The sequence below is a fragment of the Serinus canaria genome, chromosome 2 (assembly GCF_022539315.1).
Source record: "Serinus canaria isolate serCan28SL12 chromosome 2, serCan2020, whole genome shotgun sequence".
NCBI lineage: Eukaryota > Metazoa > Chordata > Aves > Passeriformes > Fringillidae > Serinus > Serinus canaria.
Genome location: NC_066315.1, coordinates 120,127,114 through 120,148,597, shown reverse-complemented (window position 1 = coordinate 120,148,597; position 21,484 = coordinate 120,127,114). Strand labels below are relative to the sequence as shown.

General features: G+C 39.5%; 2 protein-coding genes across 5 annotated transcripts in view; both read left to right on the top strand.

Moving 5' to 3' along the window:
• The window catches only part of RPL7 (ribosomal protein L7), an 886,137-nt gene that overhangs the window by 643,396 nt on the left and 221,257 nt on the right, over positions 1-21,484 (top strand). The gene's annotated exons all lie outside the window — the stretch shown is intronic.
• Positions 1-21,484, top strand: part of STAU2 (staufen double-stranded RNA binding protein 2) — a 171,147-nt gene that overhangs the window by 1,149 nt on the left and 148,514 nt on the right. For 2 of the 4 annotated variants that reach the window (XM_050970276.1, XM_050970277.1), the window contains 2 exons: positions 18,257-18,464; positions 19,510-19,655. In XM_050970276.1, the coding sequence (XP_050826233.1) occupies positions 18,266-18,464; positions 19,510-19,655 (345 nt within the window). In that variant the 5' untranslated portion in view covers positions 18,257-18,265. Of the gene's footprint in view, positions 1-18,256; positions 18,465-19,509; positions 19,656-21,484 lie in introns of those variants that run through there. The other 2 variants (XM_030231973.2, XM_030231959.2) reach the window with 1 other exon arrangement.

Below are 21,484 nucleotides of genomic sequence, written 5' to 3'. Positions count from 1 at the left end.
AAAGCTGTTTGTCTTGTAGTGCTTAGAGTCCTACCTGACAAGTCAGTGATACTCAAGCAAAAAATTTCCCTGCAGTGTATCTGGCTGGTGTTGCCTTACGGCCAGCAAGCTGTTTCTGTGAATACCAAGACTTAAGCTTCTCAAGCCATGTTTGGAATGCTCCCTGTGCAACTACCATGGTACTAAAAAGTTTATGCTGTACAAAAGAGCAGATAAAGTGCTGCTGTTGTAGCCCCTCTCCTTGCATGCAATACTGCCTTGAACAGTACTGAGGGATGTGTATGAGTAGCTGCAGTGTTGCAAGGCACAAGGAAGGCTGTTTGCTCTGCCATAGCTTGGCATAGTTAAGCTGTGCTTCTGTCAGGGAGCATATATTGGTGTATCTCACTTGTGCTTACCAGTGGCATAGAGCTGCACAGGAGTAAGGTCTTCCTGGGTTGTGGGGTAATTCCAGGTTAGCAGTCTACATAAGTGAAGTAATACTAATGCATTTAAGCTATTTGCTAACTACAAGGAGGTTCTGTATAGGTTTTGTTGTGACATTGCTGCTTATATAAACAGTGCCAGACAGTCAGATTTCTGAATGAAATCTCTTTTTTTTTCTAGAAAGTCAGCAGTAGTGTAAGATTTCCAGTACTGATTTCCAGCTGCTGAACCTTAGCTTTGACCTAAAAAATCTCAGAGAGATTTCTACTCCTGCCAGTCTTTGCGAAGATTCCTATTGCTGCCAGCTAGGAATAGGATTGAGGCTGCCTGCTTGTTTGTAGTTTTTGAGAGGAAAGCACAGTTCAGATTTTCTTTTCTTTGCAAACAACTTTTCAGCCGTGTTACTCAGCTTGGGTTCTGCTCAGGCTGCTCAGCTTGGAGGCCAAAGTCTTTTTGCCAGCTCAACTGACCTTGTTCCCTAAGAATTACATCAAAATAATAATAAATTTGACTAATATTAAATTCTGATTTAAGATAGTAGATTGTAAAGAAGCTTTCTAATTTTAGTTGCAGAAAAACCTGATTAGAGGTGTTTTAATCACTGGACCAAGTTTAAATAAGCATTTAACACCATCAGCCTCTTCTTTGGGGGCAAAGGTTTGATTTTCCTCCATAGTTTCGTAAACATCACTCTAACTCTGGTTTATACTGGTGTGAATGTGGCAAGCGAATCGAAGACTCTGTGTTTTATTTGTAAAGTGTCATGGCAAATGACCTTGGGAAGGTTAGGCAACAAGCCATAGTGAAGCAGATCCTCCTATTCCAAGACTGGGTCTCTAGCCATTAGGAAAGGTGCACCTGTCATGCTCTATCTAGACAGTTTGTTTTGACCTGCCCAAAATACGTGGTTATTGATTTGTTAGTCTTTGAAAACATTGAAAAACTCCCATCAATTATGTCCAGTCCTTCACCCCAAAATACATCTTCTGATGGTATTATTCCATTGGAGACCTGGTCTTATAAAGGAAGTGTGTGGGTTTTAGTGTCCTTTTTTTGGCATATATTTGATAGATATGGGCACAGATTTTTTCTGATTGGGGTGCAAAGTATCTATTTCCTCATGCACGTATTGCTGATGTGCTGGGGAAGGACCTAACGACCTAACACTGCATTTTTTCAGGATAACTGAAACAACTTAACTTCTGTTAGTGAGCCACCAGAGCTTCACTTTTCCTTCCACTGCTTACATTTACTTCATATCACCAGCAATAAAAATCTATAGGAAAAGAGTCCTGTCTTTTGTCAGAACTTATTGTTTTGTATTTCTAACGTTTGGATCACAGATAACCTGTATTTTTCACAATAGTTCTTGAATTCTCTCTCCTCTGAAAAGAAGAAGAGAAAGAAAGAGAGGGGGTTCCATTTGGTTGAGGGGCATAAAGAACACAAGGCAGGGGTCCTGTGGAGGCAGGTCAGGGAACTGGGCTGGCAGTTTTGCTCAGGAAGGAAAGGATAGTAAATGAGGGGGAATGGTATTGGTGGGAGTGCATGACAAACTCTGTGAAGAGAGGAAGTGGAATCTATGTGTAGTGTAGTTAACACACATATTTAATTTTTTAATATATATATATATATATATATAAAGTTAAGGTTAAGGGCTCTGCATTTAGGGGGTCTGCTCATTGTCAGCACTGAGTCACAATTGCCATTATCCAAAGTGTGTTTGCATTAAAGGATCAAGAGTTCAGCAAGAATCTGAGAGATGTCTTCTCAGGCATTGTTCTGGAAAAATATTTAGAATAAAAAAATTGCTTGTCACAACTCCTAATGTAAAGATGAATTTTGAAAAGCCATCTGTGGTAGTGTAACACTAAAGTTACATCTACGTCTGTGACTGCTAAAGATTGTTCATACTTCATCTCAAGAGCAAGTGTTTTGTGGTTTTGGTTTTGTTTTGTGGGTCTTTTTTGTTAAACTGGTAGTGTTTGGAGTGTTTCCCATTAATGAAATATGTCCTACTGTGTCATACTCCATCTTTGCACTTGCTTTAGTCAACTATACATCTAGACAGTACATCACTAGAATGTTACAAATTTGTTTCTATTTAACAAAATAAAATCAAATTATGAAATTTAAGCTTTTCCTAGTAAATAGCACTTTTTTCATTTTTAATTACTAATATTGTGACTCCACTGTGCTTCTGTATCCCCATAATCTTCTGATTTAGTCACCATTAAAATGATGGGAAGGGACACTTTTTCAGCTGGTTAGAACACAGGCTTTGAGCTCAGATCCCTGTTGGTGTCCCAAACCTGACTATAACCAGCAGCCAGTTATTATATCAAGTATGGGTTAACCTCCTACCCTCAGATTCTGGGAGAAGTTAACTTACTAAGATTTTTACTGTAGTAGCACATGCTCACTTGAAGGGTATGTTTACAGTCTCATCTTCTGAAAACTTCCAAAGAATCACAAAGGTTCCACTTCCAGTTTCACTACTTGCCAGCTTTGAGGAGGCTGTTTTGCCTCCAGGCTAAAGGAAATGTTTTTGAGTGTAGGAGACCAGATTTTCTTGAAAAGTTTCTTGCAATGAAAATAGTCACCTGTTGGATCAAGAAAAGGGATGAGTAACCTAATTTTTATTGCCACTGCCTATATTTTGCACCTGTTAGGTATTTGTGGTTCCCAGTTTCTCCTGCAATGACCCTAGTTTAAAAAAGCAATGTTAAATGAATATAAGGAAACATCAGTATATTAAATCTGCAGATTGATATCAGTAAGTGGAATTGTCTGGATAAGTAACTGCAAGTGATAGAGAACTTTTTCCATGTCACCCATGGAATAACACATCCATGCAACTGATACTTTTTGAGGGATGAAATCAAGATAATGTTGTTCCCAAGGTAGAAATGTAGGCCTGGTAGAGGGCAGTGTTTGGTCACTTAGAAGCATACCCATTTGTTCTGATACAAACAAAATAATAACAACGAATTAACACTCTGTAGTAGCTTTGGCTTTGTTAGACAAGGTAAGAACAAGAAGCCATCTAAAAGTTCATGGTAACTGTTAGTTCATACCTTTGTTTTACTTTTTTCCCCTTCTGCTGGTCCTTCTTCAATCCTGGATACAATGTTGCTTTTTTCTTTCCAGAGTGTGGAAAATATTTTGTTTGCTTTTTCTTTCAGGCTTGTGTGAATGCTATTTGTCTGCTTTTTCTTTCAGGCTTGTTAAATGCTATTTAAGCCTGCCTGCTTTGAATAGTGTTTCATCTGTGAAGGCAATGTCCATTCAAGAGGGCATTTTGCTCAAGAGTATATACCCAAGAGATGTTCCTTTTGTACCTCTTTAGGGCCTGGGAATTGTAATGAATGACTCCAGAGGGATTTTCTTGAAAACTCTTCTGACCCTCTGAGAATTCAGTGCTAGACACTTACTGGTCTTGTATTAACTGCGTGTCCAGCTTCTGCATGGCAGCTAGAGCTGTCTTATGTTTGTGAAAAGGAATGAGAAGCTTGTCCTGGATCAGGAGTTGGTTAAAGCTCCCTGTTATCTCAGAGGCATCTCTCGGCATTCTCTCTTAGCTGAATCCACTGGGTTAGGTATGGGGTTTGACGTCTTCAGAAGGGAGAGTGGCCCACATCATCTTTTCTTCACCCCTTTTCAACTGGCCAGTTTTTATTACTTAGAGCCTTAAGCAAGTGAAAACTGGCTGAAGATGCCACGACTGGATCAATTTTCCACGGACTTAGTGGAGTTGCTATTCATGAGGATGTTCTGGATCTGGCCTTCTAGGCAACCCTAAGTATTTGCCAAGTCCCATGAGAAGAATTTAATATTTAATTAAATTCTTCAGCTGTTACATTTCAAGGTTCTTCTGAAACTGGCCATTCCACAAATTTCTGACCACGGCAGTTCACCAGAGGAGGTGGCTTTGGAGGTCTTTTCTCTTTGTAGGGTGCCATTAAGGTACCTGGAAAACTTTTATCTCTGGTTCTCCTCAAATCTCACTGCGGTTTGAGCCTCTTGATACTTTGTAACATTCATAGGTTACAGTATGCATGAAAGCAAGCAGCTACTCTAGATGGTGAAACTTAAGTTATTAAATGTATTTAAAGTATTTTAAAAGAAATGTAAACATTAACTTGCCCATCCTGGATCTGAAATTGTTTCTTTTCTTGGACACAGTAGTAACTGGCATCTTTTCAAGGTTTTTAAGCCAATCTTGTGCTCACTAGGAATTTTGACATTAGCACCAAAAATAAGTGACTTTATTTGCTGTCATTGCAAATACTGGTACTGTTTACCTCTGCTCAGGTATCTCTTAGCTGACAGGAGCATGGGAGACATAGGTACTGTCAGACAAATATACCTGATATATCCCCAGGATAGGACAGGACAGAGCACTGCAGGTGAACAGGATTCTCTTTCCAGGGCCTGCTCTGTGTATTGCATATCTGCTCCACACCTCTGGGGTCAGCAGTTCTATCTAAGCTTCTGCTGTGTGTCATTGCAACCTAGACAGACTTTGGGTGACCCTTGAGCTAAGAGCACAACCCTTCATTAACTAACCTCCATTTTTCCAGGGGGTTAGAATGTATTGAGCATATATTTGTAGCCTAGTAGCATATGTTCTTTTGGACATCCTAGAAAACGGGGTCCTATTTCCCTTTTAAAGTACTCTTTCTTAATTTGATTTTGATTTGGAAGGGAAAGAGTAGGAGTCTTAGTAGTGAACAGAAGTGTTAGCTCCCTGCAAGTTCAAAAGCAAGTTTGTTCTTTTCAAGTCTGTTTAAGCTAGTTTAGGGTGGTTCCAGTCACAAAAGCTAACTTTACCCTGCTGAGTCTAATGGCCCTGGAGTCCTGAAAGTACAGTAAGTGGTAAGAATGACATTCCTTTGAAGGGCAGCTCAGATCATGATCCACCCATCCATCCTCTAGGTGGTCTTGAGTCTAGGATGTTACAGCATTCCTATTCCTAATAAATGCAGTCTTCTTTTTTTGCTTTTGCTCAGTTCCAGGTACTCTTTCCTATTATTTTGAATCATTTCATGTTACCAGTGCAGCTTGCACTTTAAGCCAGCGTTATCCTTTGTTTTAATTCTGACTTTATCTATGTAAAAATACTTGAGACAATTCCAAATTTTAATTCAGTTTGTTTACATTTTTTCCCTGTAGTAGTTACGTTTATAACTTCCTTTGGTCTGGGGAAACAAGTTGTTCTGAATCATCAGCTGTATAGATGAAGGTCTCTAATTTGCTATTTTATGGTGTACCTACTTAGTGTTCCTAAACACTAGTACATAAGTTGGAGAAAAAAGCCTGGTTTTGTTATGCTGCACACTCACAGTGTGCTCAGTTTGAAGCAAATGTCTTTTTACCAGCATTCTTCTTTTTTGTTGTTTGTTGTTACTTTAGTATCATCCTTGCTGATTCAACTCCAGAAATAACATTTTGCTATCCTGCCAGTTGTGTTGTATCCAGCCTCTGTGCTGCACCTGAATTTGTGGCAGGTTTTTTGTGTTCAGCTAATGTTTAGCATTGATTGTGACCTTGCCCCCAAACACAGCATCTTTAAACTTAATTTTCTCCAGTCGAAAGCTTAGATCTTGTGCTTATCTTCAGTCAGAGACTTGGTAGGCCAAATCCAATAGTCAGGAATTATTTTACCTTAATTTATTGACTGAGGAGAGCTGCACTTGAAATAGGAAAGAAGCTCTGTCAAGTCAATGCAGGACCCCTGATCTCACAGGTACTCTGTGCCTGGGAGCAGAGTCCCAGTCCTGTCGCCCAGTCAGCAGGAAGCTAGTCTCTGTATGAACTGTATGTCCACATTGTCTTATATCCAAGCAATTAAAAACTGTCTATGGAAGAGTTGAGAGAAGGGGGAACTCCAGGAATGTTTCAGGAACAAACAAGAAGGGGGCAATTTGACCCCAACTGTTTCTGGGAGCTCCAACTTCTTGGAAGCTGCATGAGACTTCAATGTGGGCATTCATCACTTTAGCTGTCAAACACAGTGGTTTTGTTTAAATACACTCATGGAGAACAAAAAAAGGCACACAAAGCTGGATTTCATCTGCTTCTAACAATAGAGTGCAACACCTGTTGCTTAGTCCACTGAAACCACCTTCTCTGAGGAACTTGTAGCTGTTAATTATAGCCAGCTGACTACATTAGGAGCAGGGCTGGTGTCAGGAGCTGTAACTTCATTTCAAAGAAAAAGGCATGTTTCTGCTACTTCACCAAATTTGCTACTTCAAATTATATGAGAAGTAGTTTATCACAGACAGTGAAGGAAAACTGAGATGATTTTCTGAATGTCATTAATAAAATGCAATTTCTACTTAGGGATTGAAGTCAAGAAGTAATTTTTTCCTGCTTCACAACAAAGTAATAGTTGGAGGGATGTTTTACTTAAAGTAAGAGTATGTTGTAATTTAAAATCAGTGAAAGCTTACTGGAGATTTTAGGAATCTAACTACTACTTTTTAGCACAAATTGGGAAAAATGTGCAGCTTTTAGAAGTATATAGGAGAGAAATTTCAAATACTATTTTAATCAGAAACTAGATTCTTGGTAGCACCTCAGATTAGACTCCAGCATCACAAATAAGGAACCAATTACAACTTTGATGCAAACAAGTCTGTAGCCTCAGAGTGTCAAATCTGAGTCATGTTTTTTCATTTACTTAATCCTCTTCTCCACTTTTAAGCTGATGATTGATTGTTAAACTAGCGGCTTAGGCTTCCCTTCTATTCAACTATTTTTTTTTCAGGAAAGCTGACTAACTCATTTTTGTTTAACGTAAGGTGAATTTGAGTTACCTGTATAGGGTGTAAGATGGTATGATGACCACTTAATCTTTTAAAAGCTGTTACAGATATGACTATGTATCACAGAGTGGCTGGGGGAGATACAAGTTTCGAGATTTCAAGAAGTCATGAGTAGTTAGTTTATAGTCATGGTAAAGAAGAGAGATGAAGAGTTTCAATACTGGATGGCCAGCTCTTGTGCTTTGGGTTAGTGCTTGCTCTCAGGTCTCTCATGTGCATAGTAAGCAAATACAAAGAGGATATTACCTCTGGTGCTGGGTAGGGTGTGTGTCCTGCCTCTGATCTGTAAGGCATTATAGCCACCTATAAGATAGGTTTTGGGATCTACCTCAAACCATGATGAGTTTTGGATGAGGAAGGCCTCCCACAAAGAATGGGAGAACTCCACGAAACTTGCTGTTTCGTGGAGTTTCACATTTTCTTCCCTGTAGTAATTCAGGGTACCTTGGCTGGGTCAAACTGATGGCTGTGTCTGAACCAATATTATGTCTGGATGGTTCGTAGTCTTTTCTGAGCTTAAAATTTGTGGCACCGTGAGAACTGGGTTAGCTTGTACTGGCTGTTGGAAATTTCCATGGCTTTTATTCCAGCTTCTCTGTTTTCTGGACAGGAACAACAATAATTGAGAGAGACTTTCTGATGAGATTATCATAACGCAGCAAACATTTATATAAACCAGACTGATTTTCCCCCCTGGGCTTTGGGTTATAAACAGGTTGAAATGTTTTGAGATGCCAAACAGTTTCTGATGCAACAGATTGGCTTTCTTTATCTTTTAGTTTTCTTCTGGCATTGAAATCTTAAAGTTGATAATCTGATTGATGTCCCTTACCATTTTAATACAAAATAGCAATCCTTTTTTCAATCATTTTTCCAGATTAATATTAAAAGTTTCTCTACTTAGGATCTCTGTTAGGATGTCTGTCTATGAAGTCTCTCCTTGAGTCTTTGAGTGGCAAGACTAGTATACACAGGACCTGACTGATTTCTCTGTTAGAAAAGAAAATTAGCCACATGTACAGCCTGGGGTCATTAGTTTTGCTGTACACAGTAAGATGCACTGTGGCCTGAGTTGCTCTTTTCTCAGCTTTTTCATGTCAGCCTTGCTGTTGCCAGGGAAGCAAGGGAAGAGTTGCATTCCTGCCTGTCAGTATGCTCCACTTTCTGTTAAGTTTCTTGTTACAAGTTTTTATACTCTTGCTCATGCAAATGTGCACAATTGCAGTCAGTGCCCTAACCCCTGCATTTTCCATCATTCCTTACAAAAAGACATGTCTCTGCAAGGGAGCTTATTTACTTCTGTAATTGTGTCTGTTAGTTTTAGTAACATCCGTGATCCCTTACTTGTTGAAGACAAGTTTGGCAGTAGACTTTGGGTAGGATTCAGTTGCCTGTATTTTGGCATCTTGTGCAGACTGAGACACTAAGTTACGCTGTCTGCTTCTCAACTGCTACTCAGCTGTGTAGTTAGCTAATCCTAAATTAGAAGCCTACTTGTTGATCACCTTGAATAACTCCCTGGGTCTGCTGGCTGTACTGACAACTGGTGTAATACATTTCTTGAAACACACACATGATTGCCATTTCATTGCCCCTTCATGTCAGGGTTTCTCTGAACTGCCTGCCACATGCAGTGGCAGATGACTTCAGAGTCTTCAGAGAGAATGTCTGCTTTCTGAAGCAGCAGCTGATGGCGTAGGCAGGTATCCAGATGTGGTGTCTCAGGAGATCTCAGCTGGCATTGTGTATTGGGTCTTTAAAAGACTGTAGTGGGTTCACCCTGGCTGGATTTCAGGCATCCATCAAAACCACTCTCTCACTCTCCTCCGCAGCTGGACAGGGGAGAGGAAATATAATGAAAGGTTTATGAGTTGAGATAAGGACCAGGAGAGATCATTCACCAAATACCATCATGGGCAAAACAGGCTCAAATTAAAGATATTAATTGAATTTGATACTAACAAGATCAGAGCAGGATAATGAGAAGTGAAATAAAACCTTAAAAATACCTTCTTCCTACCCCTCCCTCTTTCCCAGCTGTACACTCTCCCCCAGCAGCCCAGAGAGACAGGGAATGGCCATTACAGTCAGTTCATCACCTGCTTTTTCTCCTGCTGCTCAGGGAGAAGAGTCCTTCCCCTGCTGCAGCATGGGGTCCCTCCCACAGGACATAGTTCTCCATAAGCTTCTCCACCATGAGTCCCCATCCATGCCCAAAGTGCTGCAGCATGGGTGACTCTTCCATGCAGTGCAGTCCTTCAAGGCCAGGCTGCTCCAGTATAGGAGCAGGGCCCCTCCCTCCACAGGTCTCCCATGGGCTCACAGTCTCCTCTCAGGCACCCACCTGCTGGCAGATCTCTGCATCCCCATGGATCTCTATGGGCTGCAGGGGCACAGCTGCTTCTCCATGGCCATCACCATGGGCTGCAGAGGAATCCCAGCTCTGGTGCCTGGAGCACCTCCTGCCCCTCCTTCTGCACTGACCTTGGTGCCTGCACACTTGTTCCTCTCACACATTCCAACCTTGCTCTTCTCTGCCCCCAATTACAACTGCACAAGGATTTTTTTTCTTCTTCTGAAATGTATTGGAGGCAGTACCACTGTTTCTAGTTGGCCCAGTCTTGACCAGCAGCATGTCCATCCTTGGGGAGGGGTTGGCTCTGCTGGACAGAGGAAGTTTCTGGCAGGTTGTCACAGGAGCCACCCCTGTAACCCGCTACTGCCAAAGCTTGGCCATGCAAACCCAATATCCTCTGGTAAACCATGGTAATCCCATGCTGTATTTCCTTTGACTCCAATGATAATTTAGGCCTTGTTAATATTCATAAAGATGCCTTTAATCCTTATCTGAGTCCTCATTTCTCACTCTACAGCTGTGCCATACAATATGGGTGACTGTGCTGGTGTGACAGGTCCTGTGCATGTAAATGGCTTTGTAGATCACTGATTTTTCATATTAGTTACTTGACATTTGCTGTAGTTAAGTAATTTACTACATCCTAAATGTTTGTTTATTATATTTACTCTTGGACATTCTATGTATTTCAAGTTGTTGAAATCCAATCTTGATTGCAGGGTAAGACTTCTGTTCTTGCCCTGTAGCTAACACACCATAATTAAATGGCAGCAAAAGTCCCCATGTTTGGCCATTTTGTTGATTGAGAAAATCTTTAGGTTTAGTCTATGATTCCATAATGAGCTGCCTTGTTTGTCTGGTTTTTTTTTTTTACTTTTCAAATTTACATGAAACAATTTTAAAGTGAGTCATTATAGGAGGATTGACTCAATGACAGATATAAATAATATGTACTCCCACATAATGTGATTCTATGATAATGGTAATGTGGTCATTGATTTGGAGACTTGCATGCTTTTTATACCAAATTGGATCAACATCATATTGGAAGCTAGGGAACAAATATGGTTTCATGATGAAAGAAATGTGCAAGATAAAGCAGTTTCTACCTCAGTTTTCTGAGTTTTAAGTCCTTTTATGTTGTTTTAATGTGCCTGTTCTGTGTAGTAATTCAAAAGGGAGGTTGAACTGAATGCTATTTGAAGAAGTGGTTGAAAAATATGACTTCAGATTTTTAGTCTGTTTCCTACTTGATTTTTTTCTTTCAAAAATACCTTCCTTCCTCTCCTTAGGAAGGTTCCTATTGATTATACATGAGAATTGGCAAAGGCTAGTCCTCTGTGGGTGATAATATCTGAAAGTGTGGTAGGATTTGATGTTGTGACCTGCTGTTCATTGCAGCTGCTTGGCCCTTCCTTGCCTTCCTGGGGCTTTATCTACAACTCTTTTCTGTTCCAGTTCAAGAGCAGAGAAAACAAATTTTAAGAAACTGTGGTATTTAGTCTTCAGAGACTGGGTTTAACACTGAGCAATAAGGGGAACTTTTTTGTAAACCTTGCAGCTCCTTAAATTTTGGGTATTAGTCCCTAATAGTCTGTATCACTTCCTTTCCTTGTAAAATAGCTTACTAAAACAATGAAAATAAGAGTTAGTGATTTTCCCCCCACCCATCTTATACTTCTGCAAACTAAAATGCTTTTAAAGCATCACTTCCCTTGCTGCCATGTATTACTTAGCTGTTAATTAGCTGGTAGCTATGTTCATATATTTATTGAAACTAAGGTTCTCTAGTGTAAGGCACAGTAAAAGACAAGAAACCAGGCCACGGGTTTCTGAAGATGTAATCATCAGGGATGAGATCACGGGCTTTGTCAGGAACAGTGTGAAGGAGACGAACTTCAGTGGATGGCTTGACAGCAAAGCTAAGCTGATTAGCAGGAGTTGCAAGGGCTAATTCCTTGCACCCACTCCAGGTCAGGAGTTTGTGTCCCTCCTTGTACAGACCAGATGCTCCTCTGATCTTTCTCCTTACCTGCCATGAAAACTGGTTCAGTGAGATGGACAGAAAATGTTGGCTTTTTGCTGCAGGGAAGAGAAGACATGGGATTGTCCCTTGCTATGGCAGCAAGTCATTGGATCAGTTTTGCTGTTGGCAAACCACTCCTCATAAGGCTAAAAGCTATGAAATTGATGGAGGAGCAAATGGGAAGAACAAACAGGGGGGAGTAGCAGTAATATAGAAAAAATATAAATATTTTAAAAAACAGAGAAACCCTGTGCAATTTCATGCCTAGTGTTTTATTTTCTGCTTTTTAAAACGTCTAAATAAGAAAAATTTTGCAAATAAGTCTGGATAATCATCTGCTGATTGTTGCTTTAAGTCATACTCTTGCTAAACTGCTACTGTGTGGCCATCTAATTACTTGATATTAGAAGACAAAAGTTCTAATTAGGCTGCTCTGAAGGTAATCCAGAGTTGTGTGGTTTTTGTCAACCCCAAATCAGCTGCTAGATATAACACAGTAAAAAAAATTGCAGAAGAACTTCTTTAGTACTTTTTATAATAATGTCCACAAATGTATAAATATTTGCCATAAATGTGAGAAATGGCACACCAGAAATATGTTTTACCTTTAGACAGTTTTGTATTCTTTTGTGTAACTGAATGGATGAATTAATATCAGAAGAACAGAAGAAGAACAGAGCATTTAATGGAATTTTAAAGCTAAGGCTAAAACCAAACCGTTCTTAGTTAGGAAGCTGTTAACTATTAGAGTTCTGTGACTTGGGACTTTCACAGAAGAATCACATTAACAAGCTTCTAACCAAAATGGGGCTGGTCTGAAAAAACCCTTGAGATGCTTGCTGCCTGCTTAGACACTGCCCCCAGTCTATTGGATTGCTGTTCCTGTGTCTTTCAATGTCTTCATTAATGATGTGGATGAAACAGTACACTTATTAGATTGGAGATGCTATAAAGCAGGCTTAGAGAAGACTTGCAAATATTTTGGAATTAGAATTAAAATTCAGTGTGATCTTGAAAAAAATAAATGATTGCCTTTTTCTTTTTTTCCTGTTTTGTTATGTTTTTTAATAAGAAAATTCAAGGAAGACAAGAACAAAGTCTCATTAGCTAGGAAACAGATTCACAAAGAGAGCACAGCCCAGAACTTGCTGGGTAGCAGTTCTGTAGAAAAGGATCTGGGATCATTAATGTAATACTATTGTGAAAAATGTACACTGATCAGAAAATATAAGCAGAACTCTTGGTTATATAAAATACAAGATATGTCAAGTAATTTTTCTTGCTCAGCAGTGGCTGCCCCTCAGTTGTTACATTTGTAAAATTCTTCCCAAGTATGTAGTATGTGCCACCATTACATACTTGTGCAAAGATTAAATTTGGTACTCTGGGTTGTATGACAGAGCACTGTGAAAGTGTGGTGACTCTGCATATGTGCATTTTCACTTTCTGCACAGATGAAGTCCAGCCTTCTGTTTTGACTGTTCTGGCCATTAGTTTCTCTATCTGTAGATTGTGCTACAACTTCTCTTTCTAGTATGCTCTTTCAATTTTCCCACATTGTACAAGTCTGTTTGGTTTGAAAACTCATTTTCCATGCTTTCTGCCTTCTGTGGTGTTTTATCTACTATATCTGTCTTTATTTATTCAATTACTGTGACATAGTCCAAGAATCATTTCACCAGAGCTTTCAGTCCATATTTTTGTCACAAGATCTAAGGTTATAAAGTGATTCCAGAAAAATACAAAGGTAATAATAATCAGAAGAAGTGTTAACTAATTAAATATTTACACTGCCTGGTGCTTTGAGCATGATACAAGTACAGTCACAAATTTTAAAAGTATTCTGCATCTGTAAATGTAAGTAAATATTTGCAGTGGGTTTGCATGGCCAGGATTTGGTAACAGGGGCTACAGGGGTGGCTTCCATGAGAAGTTGCCAGAAGATTCACTTGTGTCCAATGGAGCCAGTGCCAGCTGGCTCTGAGATGAATCTGCTGCCAGCCAAGGCTGAGCCCATCAGTGTTGTTGGTACTGTCTCTGGGATAACAGATTTAGAAGCAGGAAAAGTTGCTGCACTATAGAAAGAGAGGGGAGAGGGAGAGGGAGAGGGAGAGGGAGAGGACAATATGTGAGAGAAACAGCACTGCAGACACCAAGATCAGTGCAGAAAGAAGGGGAGGAGGTGCTCCAGGTGCCAGAGCAGAGACTCTTCTGTAGCCCATGGTGCTGCCCATGGTGAAACACAGCAGCCTTATGCCCCTGCAGCCCATGAGGGTCCATGGTGGAGCAGAGATCCACCTGCAGCCTGTGAGGGAGACCCACAGGATCTGTGCCCCATGGAGAGAGAGAGGAGTTCACGCTGGAGCAGATTTACTGGCGTGACTTGTGACCCTGTGGGAGGCCCCTGCTGGAGCATTCTGTTCCTGAAGGATGACACCCTGTGGAAGGGATCCACACTGGAACAGTTCACCAAGAACTGCAGCATGTGTGAAGGACTCATGTTGAAGAAATTTGTGGAGGACCCCACGCTGGAGCAGGGGAAGAATATGAGGAGTCTCGCCCTTAGCAGGATGGAGTGGCAGAGATAACATGTCATGAAGTGACTGTAACCCCATTCGCCATCCTTCTGAGTCATGGAGAATTCAGGAGTGAAGTTAAGCCTGAGAAGAAAGAATGGGTAGGAGGAAGGTGTTCTTAAGATTTAGTTTTTATTTCTTCTTTTCCTACTCTGATTTGATTAAATGAATTTATTGTCAATCTCCCCAAGCTGAGTTTGTTCTGCATGTGACAGTAAATAGTGAGTGATCTTTTCATGGACCTGTCTAGACCCACAAGTCTTTCATTATATTTTCCCTCCCCTGTCCGACTGAGGTGGTAAACCATAGAGCAGCTTTTGTGGTCACCTGGTGTACAGACATGGTCAACTCACAACAACATCATGTTTCCTGATGTATTAAAAAATGAATAGACTATTTTACAACAATATTTTCACTTTAAAATGTGAGGAGTTTTGTCGTTTTGGTGTGAGTTTGTTTTGGTTTGGTCATTTTTAATTTGTCAGGAAAATTCACAGCTTAATAATGATTCACATAGTTTAATAAGAAAGTCAATACCAGCTATTTAATGAAACCTGTGTAGTTGCCCATGTAGTAAGTGCTCAAAATGGGAAGTGAAGTAAAATGCAATTCTAGTATATTTGCATCCCTATATGTATTTGCAATTCCATTTCTACTGCATCTGTGTGGGTGAGACTACGAGGAGAAACCATTGCAGCATCTCATAAGGTACCATAAGCACTGCAGTGCAGCCTTACAAACACGGCAGTGCTGTGACTCGCAGACTTTGGCTGGATAGATGAATGTGATTAAAACATTGGGAAATAACCTTTCTTTTGTGTCTTGGTGTGGCAGCTGAGTAAAGGCACAAAGCTGGGAGGCACAGCTTGCAGTCCAGCTTTCTCTGAGAGGTGCAGGTGTCTGTAACCGCCGCTGAAGTTGAAGGGAAGCCTCTTTGGAGACACTGGGGTGTAGGAATTTCCTAGATATCAGTTGGGTAGCCACCTTAAACGGGGTGTGGAGACTTTTCTAATTGTAATCTTAATTCTTGTAGTCTTAATCCTAAATGAACCATCGCTTTTGTATATATCAGATTTTTAAAAAATGTCTGCATAGAAGATGTAAAAATGTTTTGATTATATAACTGCATTTCATCTCTGACCAGCTTAGTGAAATCTCTCTCCCCTAAGTCCTATGTTTTATGTAGCTGTGTATTTTATTATGTTTGTGCTTGTGGCTGGAAGGCCCCAAAATGTTTTGCTTCACTGTTTACGAAGTACTGTTTAAACAGTACAACACTGGTGTATTTATGTAAAAAATGTAAAGAAAAGGTGAAACATAGAGTTTTTTGAAATCTTTTGTCATGACACTGAAGATTGGCTGCCTGGTAGTTTGAGAATGACATGCCATCACTATATCAACTGTATTCTTTCTGTTGTCTCTCTCTACTAGTGGATTTTTAGAACGGATTACAAATTTATTATCTCCATATCTCTTAAGAGTTAGTCTCTACAGTTATATTACTGCCTTGGCTTCTTTGCTTAAACAGGTTAATTTGCAAAATAGTTACAGTTTCTTGTAGGAATTCTGCAGCTTTAAAAAAAAAGCAGCCATGCACTCAATATGTTTTGATAAATTCTGATTTCAGAATTGAATTTTCTATATACTTTTCTTTTAGTGTCCTTTTTTTCCCTATACCTTATCATGTTCATTTTTGCAGTTCCTCAGTACTATTCTTAAACTGATTTTTCTTATTTTATCCTTAATAGGAAAGGATCCCTCCCACAATTTCTCTCTTTAGAACATCTGTACTGTAGAATATAATATTTTATTTGTTTATTAGTAAGTTCTGCTTTCATGAACAATAAACTTTTAAAATACTGAAGGTTGAAGTGGTAATTCACAACTGGCAGGGCTCAAGATTAGGTGTTCAGTAGTATTTCATGCAGTACCATATGAGTGATGCCTTTCTCATACTCATGTTTGTAGGATAAAATGCTGAAAATACTGGGAGTTTCTTAAACTTCAATTATTTGATGGTATTGCATGTTATATTGGTTTCATTTTAAATATGCTTAAGACTTGTGGCCTGATTCTGCCATCATTGATTTTAATGCTTACAATTAAGAATCTTTTTCAATTAATTCCTTTTTATACTAATGTATTCAAAATCGGAAGCAGGCACGTTGTATACCAAAGACCTCTGTAGTTCTACACCTTCTCAGTCTTTGTGTTAGACCTTTCTAACAGTACTGCTGTATTGTATGGCATTTGCTGTGAAGTGGTAGTAGGATTTTTACAGAATGAATTTAGTATACTTTTTTTGAACACATGAGGTATTTGAACATTATCTCAGCTATCTGCATATGCATATTTTAAACATGTCACTATTAGTATCTTACCAAAGGTACTTATGAAAAGGATGTGTGATTGCATCTCAGTTTTTAATTTTTTTCTACTTTTACCTTTCCAGAGACTTAAATCAGTTATTTGTCTTTCCTCAGTAATAAAGATGGCATTCCAGTCTGTACCTCTTCTCCAAAGCACAGAGTCAGTAATAGGATTTATTATTTTCATTATACTAGTGCAACTGTGTTAAAGTACTTGTACTCCAAAGTGTAATGAGTGATTTGGGATCTTAATCCAGCAATTCTGTCCCTATGAGTAAAGATACTTAGATATTTTAATGGACTGGGGGGGAGAGGTGCAAAAATCCTGATGGTAATAAAATTTTTTATATAGGTTATTCATTCAATAAGCCCTCCATTAGAAAATTTCTCAGGTGTTGAATGGGTTTGTTTGTTTGTTTGTTAGGGATAAAGAATTGCCCCAGCAGAATAAGCAAAGAGCTTAGTGGTAAGCCTGTGATGGATGAGAGCTGAACCCCTGCTCTGCCTTGGCCAGCAGGACCAGAGCTGCTGCTGGGAGAAGTCCCAGTTGCCCAGGCCACTTGTTGGCTCTCACAGGTTTTGTCTCTCTATCCGCTCTGTGCAGATCAGCTCACGTGTATGAACCCCAAATAATACAGTCTGTGTCCATGCTGCTGAGTAAAATATATCATCCTGCTCCTTATGGGACAGGAAAAGCCCAAACCTTTTTCCCATATGACTGACATTGGCTGGTTTCTCTCTTAATTGAGTGGATTACCTGGGATGCCTGCAGGCACCTAAAACTGCTCTTGCGTAACTTTTGCAGCAGCAGGAGTTTTCAGGCAGTAGCCCAAATTTTGCCAAGGGGCATAGTCTCAGTGAGTAATATGGAGCGGTGCCCTGACCCAGGTTTGTTTATGTATGTAGACCTAGCCTGAGAACGTGTATTTGCAATAAAGAAATTCATTTGGGCAGATGAAAAGAGATAATTAGTACCTGGCATATCCCCGGTAAATGCTTTAGCCATTGGGTTAAAGGCTAGTTTAGGAAATCCTGGTACTTCTGCCAGTAATTTATGCAAGGATTTTGAAGTACTCCACCTGTTGACTGGATAAGCAGTGATTTTTTTTTTTTAAGAACTTGCATCATTGATGGGGGTTTTTTGCTTGTTTGTTTGTATTTTCTTCCTTTTTTTTCCCCCCCTCCTCTTTTCTAGTTTGGTACCCGGCCAAAAAAATTTAGGGATTTTCTCTTGTGGCCTTATTTGATACTTAAAGTGCACTTTACTGGAGAAACAATGGCAAACAATTTCAAGTTTGCTGTGGCATTTGGTTGCAAAGTCATCTTCTCTTAAAGATACTGGCAAGTTCTTGTCTCATCTGCAGAATAATTGTGTAGAATTTGATTCTAGAATAGTAATGCTTCCTGCTATATTTCAGGCAGGGTGACCCCAACATTGAAAAGCAGAACCTGGAGCCGAAGTGTGTGGGGTCTTCTCCAGAGATGTTCTTTGTCTTGGAACTCTGTTTCTCAGTGCATCCATTTGGGAGTAATATTTGCAGAGGCATGACTTTTGTGGACAGTTTTGTGACCCGGATCCAGGAGCAAAAAAGGAGTGCTGCTAATAGCACTGTAGTCATTAGACATTCAAAATGCAGAGTGCTCTGCTGATAATAATGTATTTATTGCAGTGACAGGCAATGGCACAAGTTAAAATGCAGACTACAGCAAACCTGTCTGGACCCACCATGGCCCCTGTGGTGCTACCCCTGCCAGTTACAGCTACAAATACACTGAGTCTGCCATCCTCAATGAATGGATCCATTTCAGAATCAGCTGCCAGCTGTAGCAGTCCTACTGCCAGCCTTGTGGATCCTACGTCTTTGATCAACTCACCAGGTAAGTTGGTCCAGATATATTTTCTTTGGTGTTTAAATTAATCTTTTTGATGACTTGTTAATTTAAAAAAATAATAATTAGGTCTTAAAGAGGATTAAAATAAAGGAGAAAACCCACGCAGAAAAATGTTTTGGCTAAATAAGCTGTTTACAAAGTTCAGTTTCTTTATTGAGCTCAGATTTGTAGTGAAGTTTTGATCAATGATGTAAAAGCTCAGGAAAGAACATGTCTATTTTGTCAAATTCTCAGTGTATCTTTTATAGAGAAGTTTTAGTGGGGCAGGAAGGTCTCCAAGTTTATTTCTCTTCCCTAGAACAGAATGTCTTCTGAATGCTTGGCAGTATTTGGTGTTTCCTTTGTGGCCTAATAAACGCTGTAGTTTCTATGCTGAACTGGGTGTAAAATGCAGAAGTGTTGTCCTAACAATTTAAGCAAGAAATAACAATATGTGTGTGTTAGGGATAAATACAAATAAATTGCAAAAACCCCACAGAAAGTGAAACAGTCTAAAGAAAGCAGAACTAAATCCTTAAAGGGGGAGGTGTTCCATGTGAATGTTCTGAGAGTGACTTCAGTATTGTGAGAAAGGTCTAAAACTCTGGGAAGAAGCTGTCAGAAACAAATGGGGACCTCAGGGTTTCATCTACTGTATTTGTCTCATAACTCTTTTGCTACCCACTTCTGCTTCAAAGAGTGGAAAAACCATTCTGAAAGAGTAGTCAACACCAGGAATCAGTATACTCCTGACAGTAAACTTTGGTGACACAAAAAATAGAGAATATGCATATGCTGTCCTGCACTGTCATCTTTCATACAGGCATTTTGAAAAGAAATAGTTTGGGGCTTTTTTAATTGCATGTAATCAAAATTGTTATTGGGAACTACATAGTTTCATGTGATTAATATATAAATTATATTTAAACTTTGTATTTAGCATATATGCAAAAGTTGTGTTTTAGCCAAAGTATTTCCTTTTTTAAGCATGCTGCTTTTGCAAAGCTTTGTGAAGTTGTGAAGAGTACATTTCTCCACAAAAACTTTACAGACTCTTTATTTACAGCTCCTCTCCAAGATAACATGGCAAACCCCAAAGAGAAAACTCCAATGTGTCTGGTAAATGAGTTAGCCCGTTTCAATAGAATTCAACCCCAGTATAAGCTTCTGAATGAAAGAGGGCCTGCTCATGCCAAGGTAAGGTCACAGTTCCAGGTGATGAGCCATACCTTACATGCTGAACAGATAATATCATGGTTTGGACAAATGTGGTTGTCAAACCCAGCTACATTTCTAGTGAAAGGGCTTTCTTCCTGTTCTTTGCTTTGCTGCTCTTTTAGACCACACTTCCAGAAAGTATGCCTGTATTTCTGTTACTGAAGCCCTGTAGATCATTTTGTACTTTACTTTGTCTCTCATCTTTGAATTTACATTTGCTGGTCTTTATATAAACGTCTTGAAGGTCTTTTCAGGGTGTCACTACCCTTCCTTAATCTTTCTGGGGCATTTGCTTTTTAGGCTGCATGAATCTTTCTCTGCAGTCAGCATGCGTCAGATAACTACCTCTGCATTTGTTTCATGGTAATGCAGGTGATGACAAATTTGTGACATTTTTTAAAGTGCTTATTGATGCTATTTTTTTTACATTGAGTTGATAGTCTATCTTTGAGTCTTGCAATCTAGGGCACAAACTTTATTACTGTGCAACTTTACAATGTAGGGTTATACTAAAACTCCTAATGTGATTATAGCATAGAAGTTTCTAGTGATTTGACAGCTAATTCTGGCCGCTTCATGGGTGGATGTCCAACTTAATAAGTAAAAATTAGGATGCTTTCAGATGTTGGGGAATACAGAGGATTATCCTCATGGTAATTTTTGGATATAATTTTGAATTTCTTCCCTAGTTAGGAGCAAATTGGGGGAGGAAAAAAATCTTAGAAAAGGCTGAGTGAGACACTGGCATAATTAGTAGCTGCTTTGTACGTAGTACTTCTGGAGTGGTCAAATCACATGAGGCAGCAGGGCCAGGGTGTAGATTAGTAACAGTTTCAGCTCCTCATGGGCTATGTCTGCCCTTGCCCCTTGTTCCTGTGTTGTATGCTGTGTTGTCAGCTGGCGCAGAACACATGCAAATCACTGACCTTCAGCTCTGGCTGGCGATGCTGAACGTGTTACAGTGGTGGAAATGATGTCAGCAGGTGTGGGATTGCTTTTAGCATCCTTTGTTGCAAATGGAAATTGAAGAGCTCTTCCTCTTCCTGGAGGCTTTAGGCATCACAGGGTACACTGGCTGATTGCTTTTAGGTTGCATATTAAATTTGTTGGGCTTTCTGTAACTTCTCACTATTGTGTTTATAGTGTTACCTTTTTTTTCCCATTTCTGTGAAAAAATAATTGCTTTGGTTGCGGTGTGGTTTTCACTGTTTACATTTCTCAACACTAAAGAGGTTTGAGTTACATGACATTCATATTATGCTTAAAATTTTATTAGGATAAGAAATTGTTCACAGATGGAAGGGACCACCCTTCTCCCGAGCAATTGGCAACAGGATAAGGGGACATAACCTCAAAATGTGCCAGGGGAGGTTCAGTTTGGACATGATGAAAAATTTTTTGACTGAGGGGGTGGTTAAGCATTGGTCTGGACTGCACAGGGAGGTGATGGTATAGCCATCCCTGGAAGTTTTCAAGAAATGACTGGACATGGCACTTAGTACTATGGTTTTTGTGATGTGCTGGTGTTTGGTCAAAGTTTGGACTTGCTAATCTTAGAGATCTAATCAACTTTATTGATTCTATGATATATTTGTTATTACTTTTAAAGGAACTGATATTAGTGAAATTACTAAAGTGTTCATTATCTGCACTTGTGAAATCCAGATTTCCAATGAATTTGTTAATTTTTCAGTTTTTCAATTTACCTCATTCTTTTAGTTGTGCTCATGGCCGTAAAAAATCAGTTATGTGCTCCATAGACTCAGAAGGATATTAAGTCTAATTTTGATCTGTGTAGTGAGAATAAA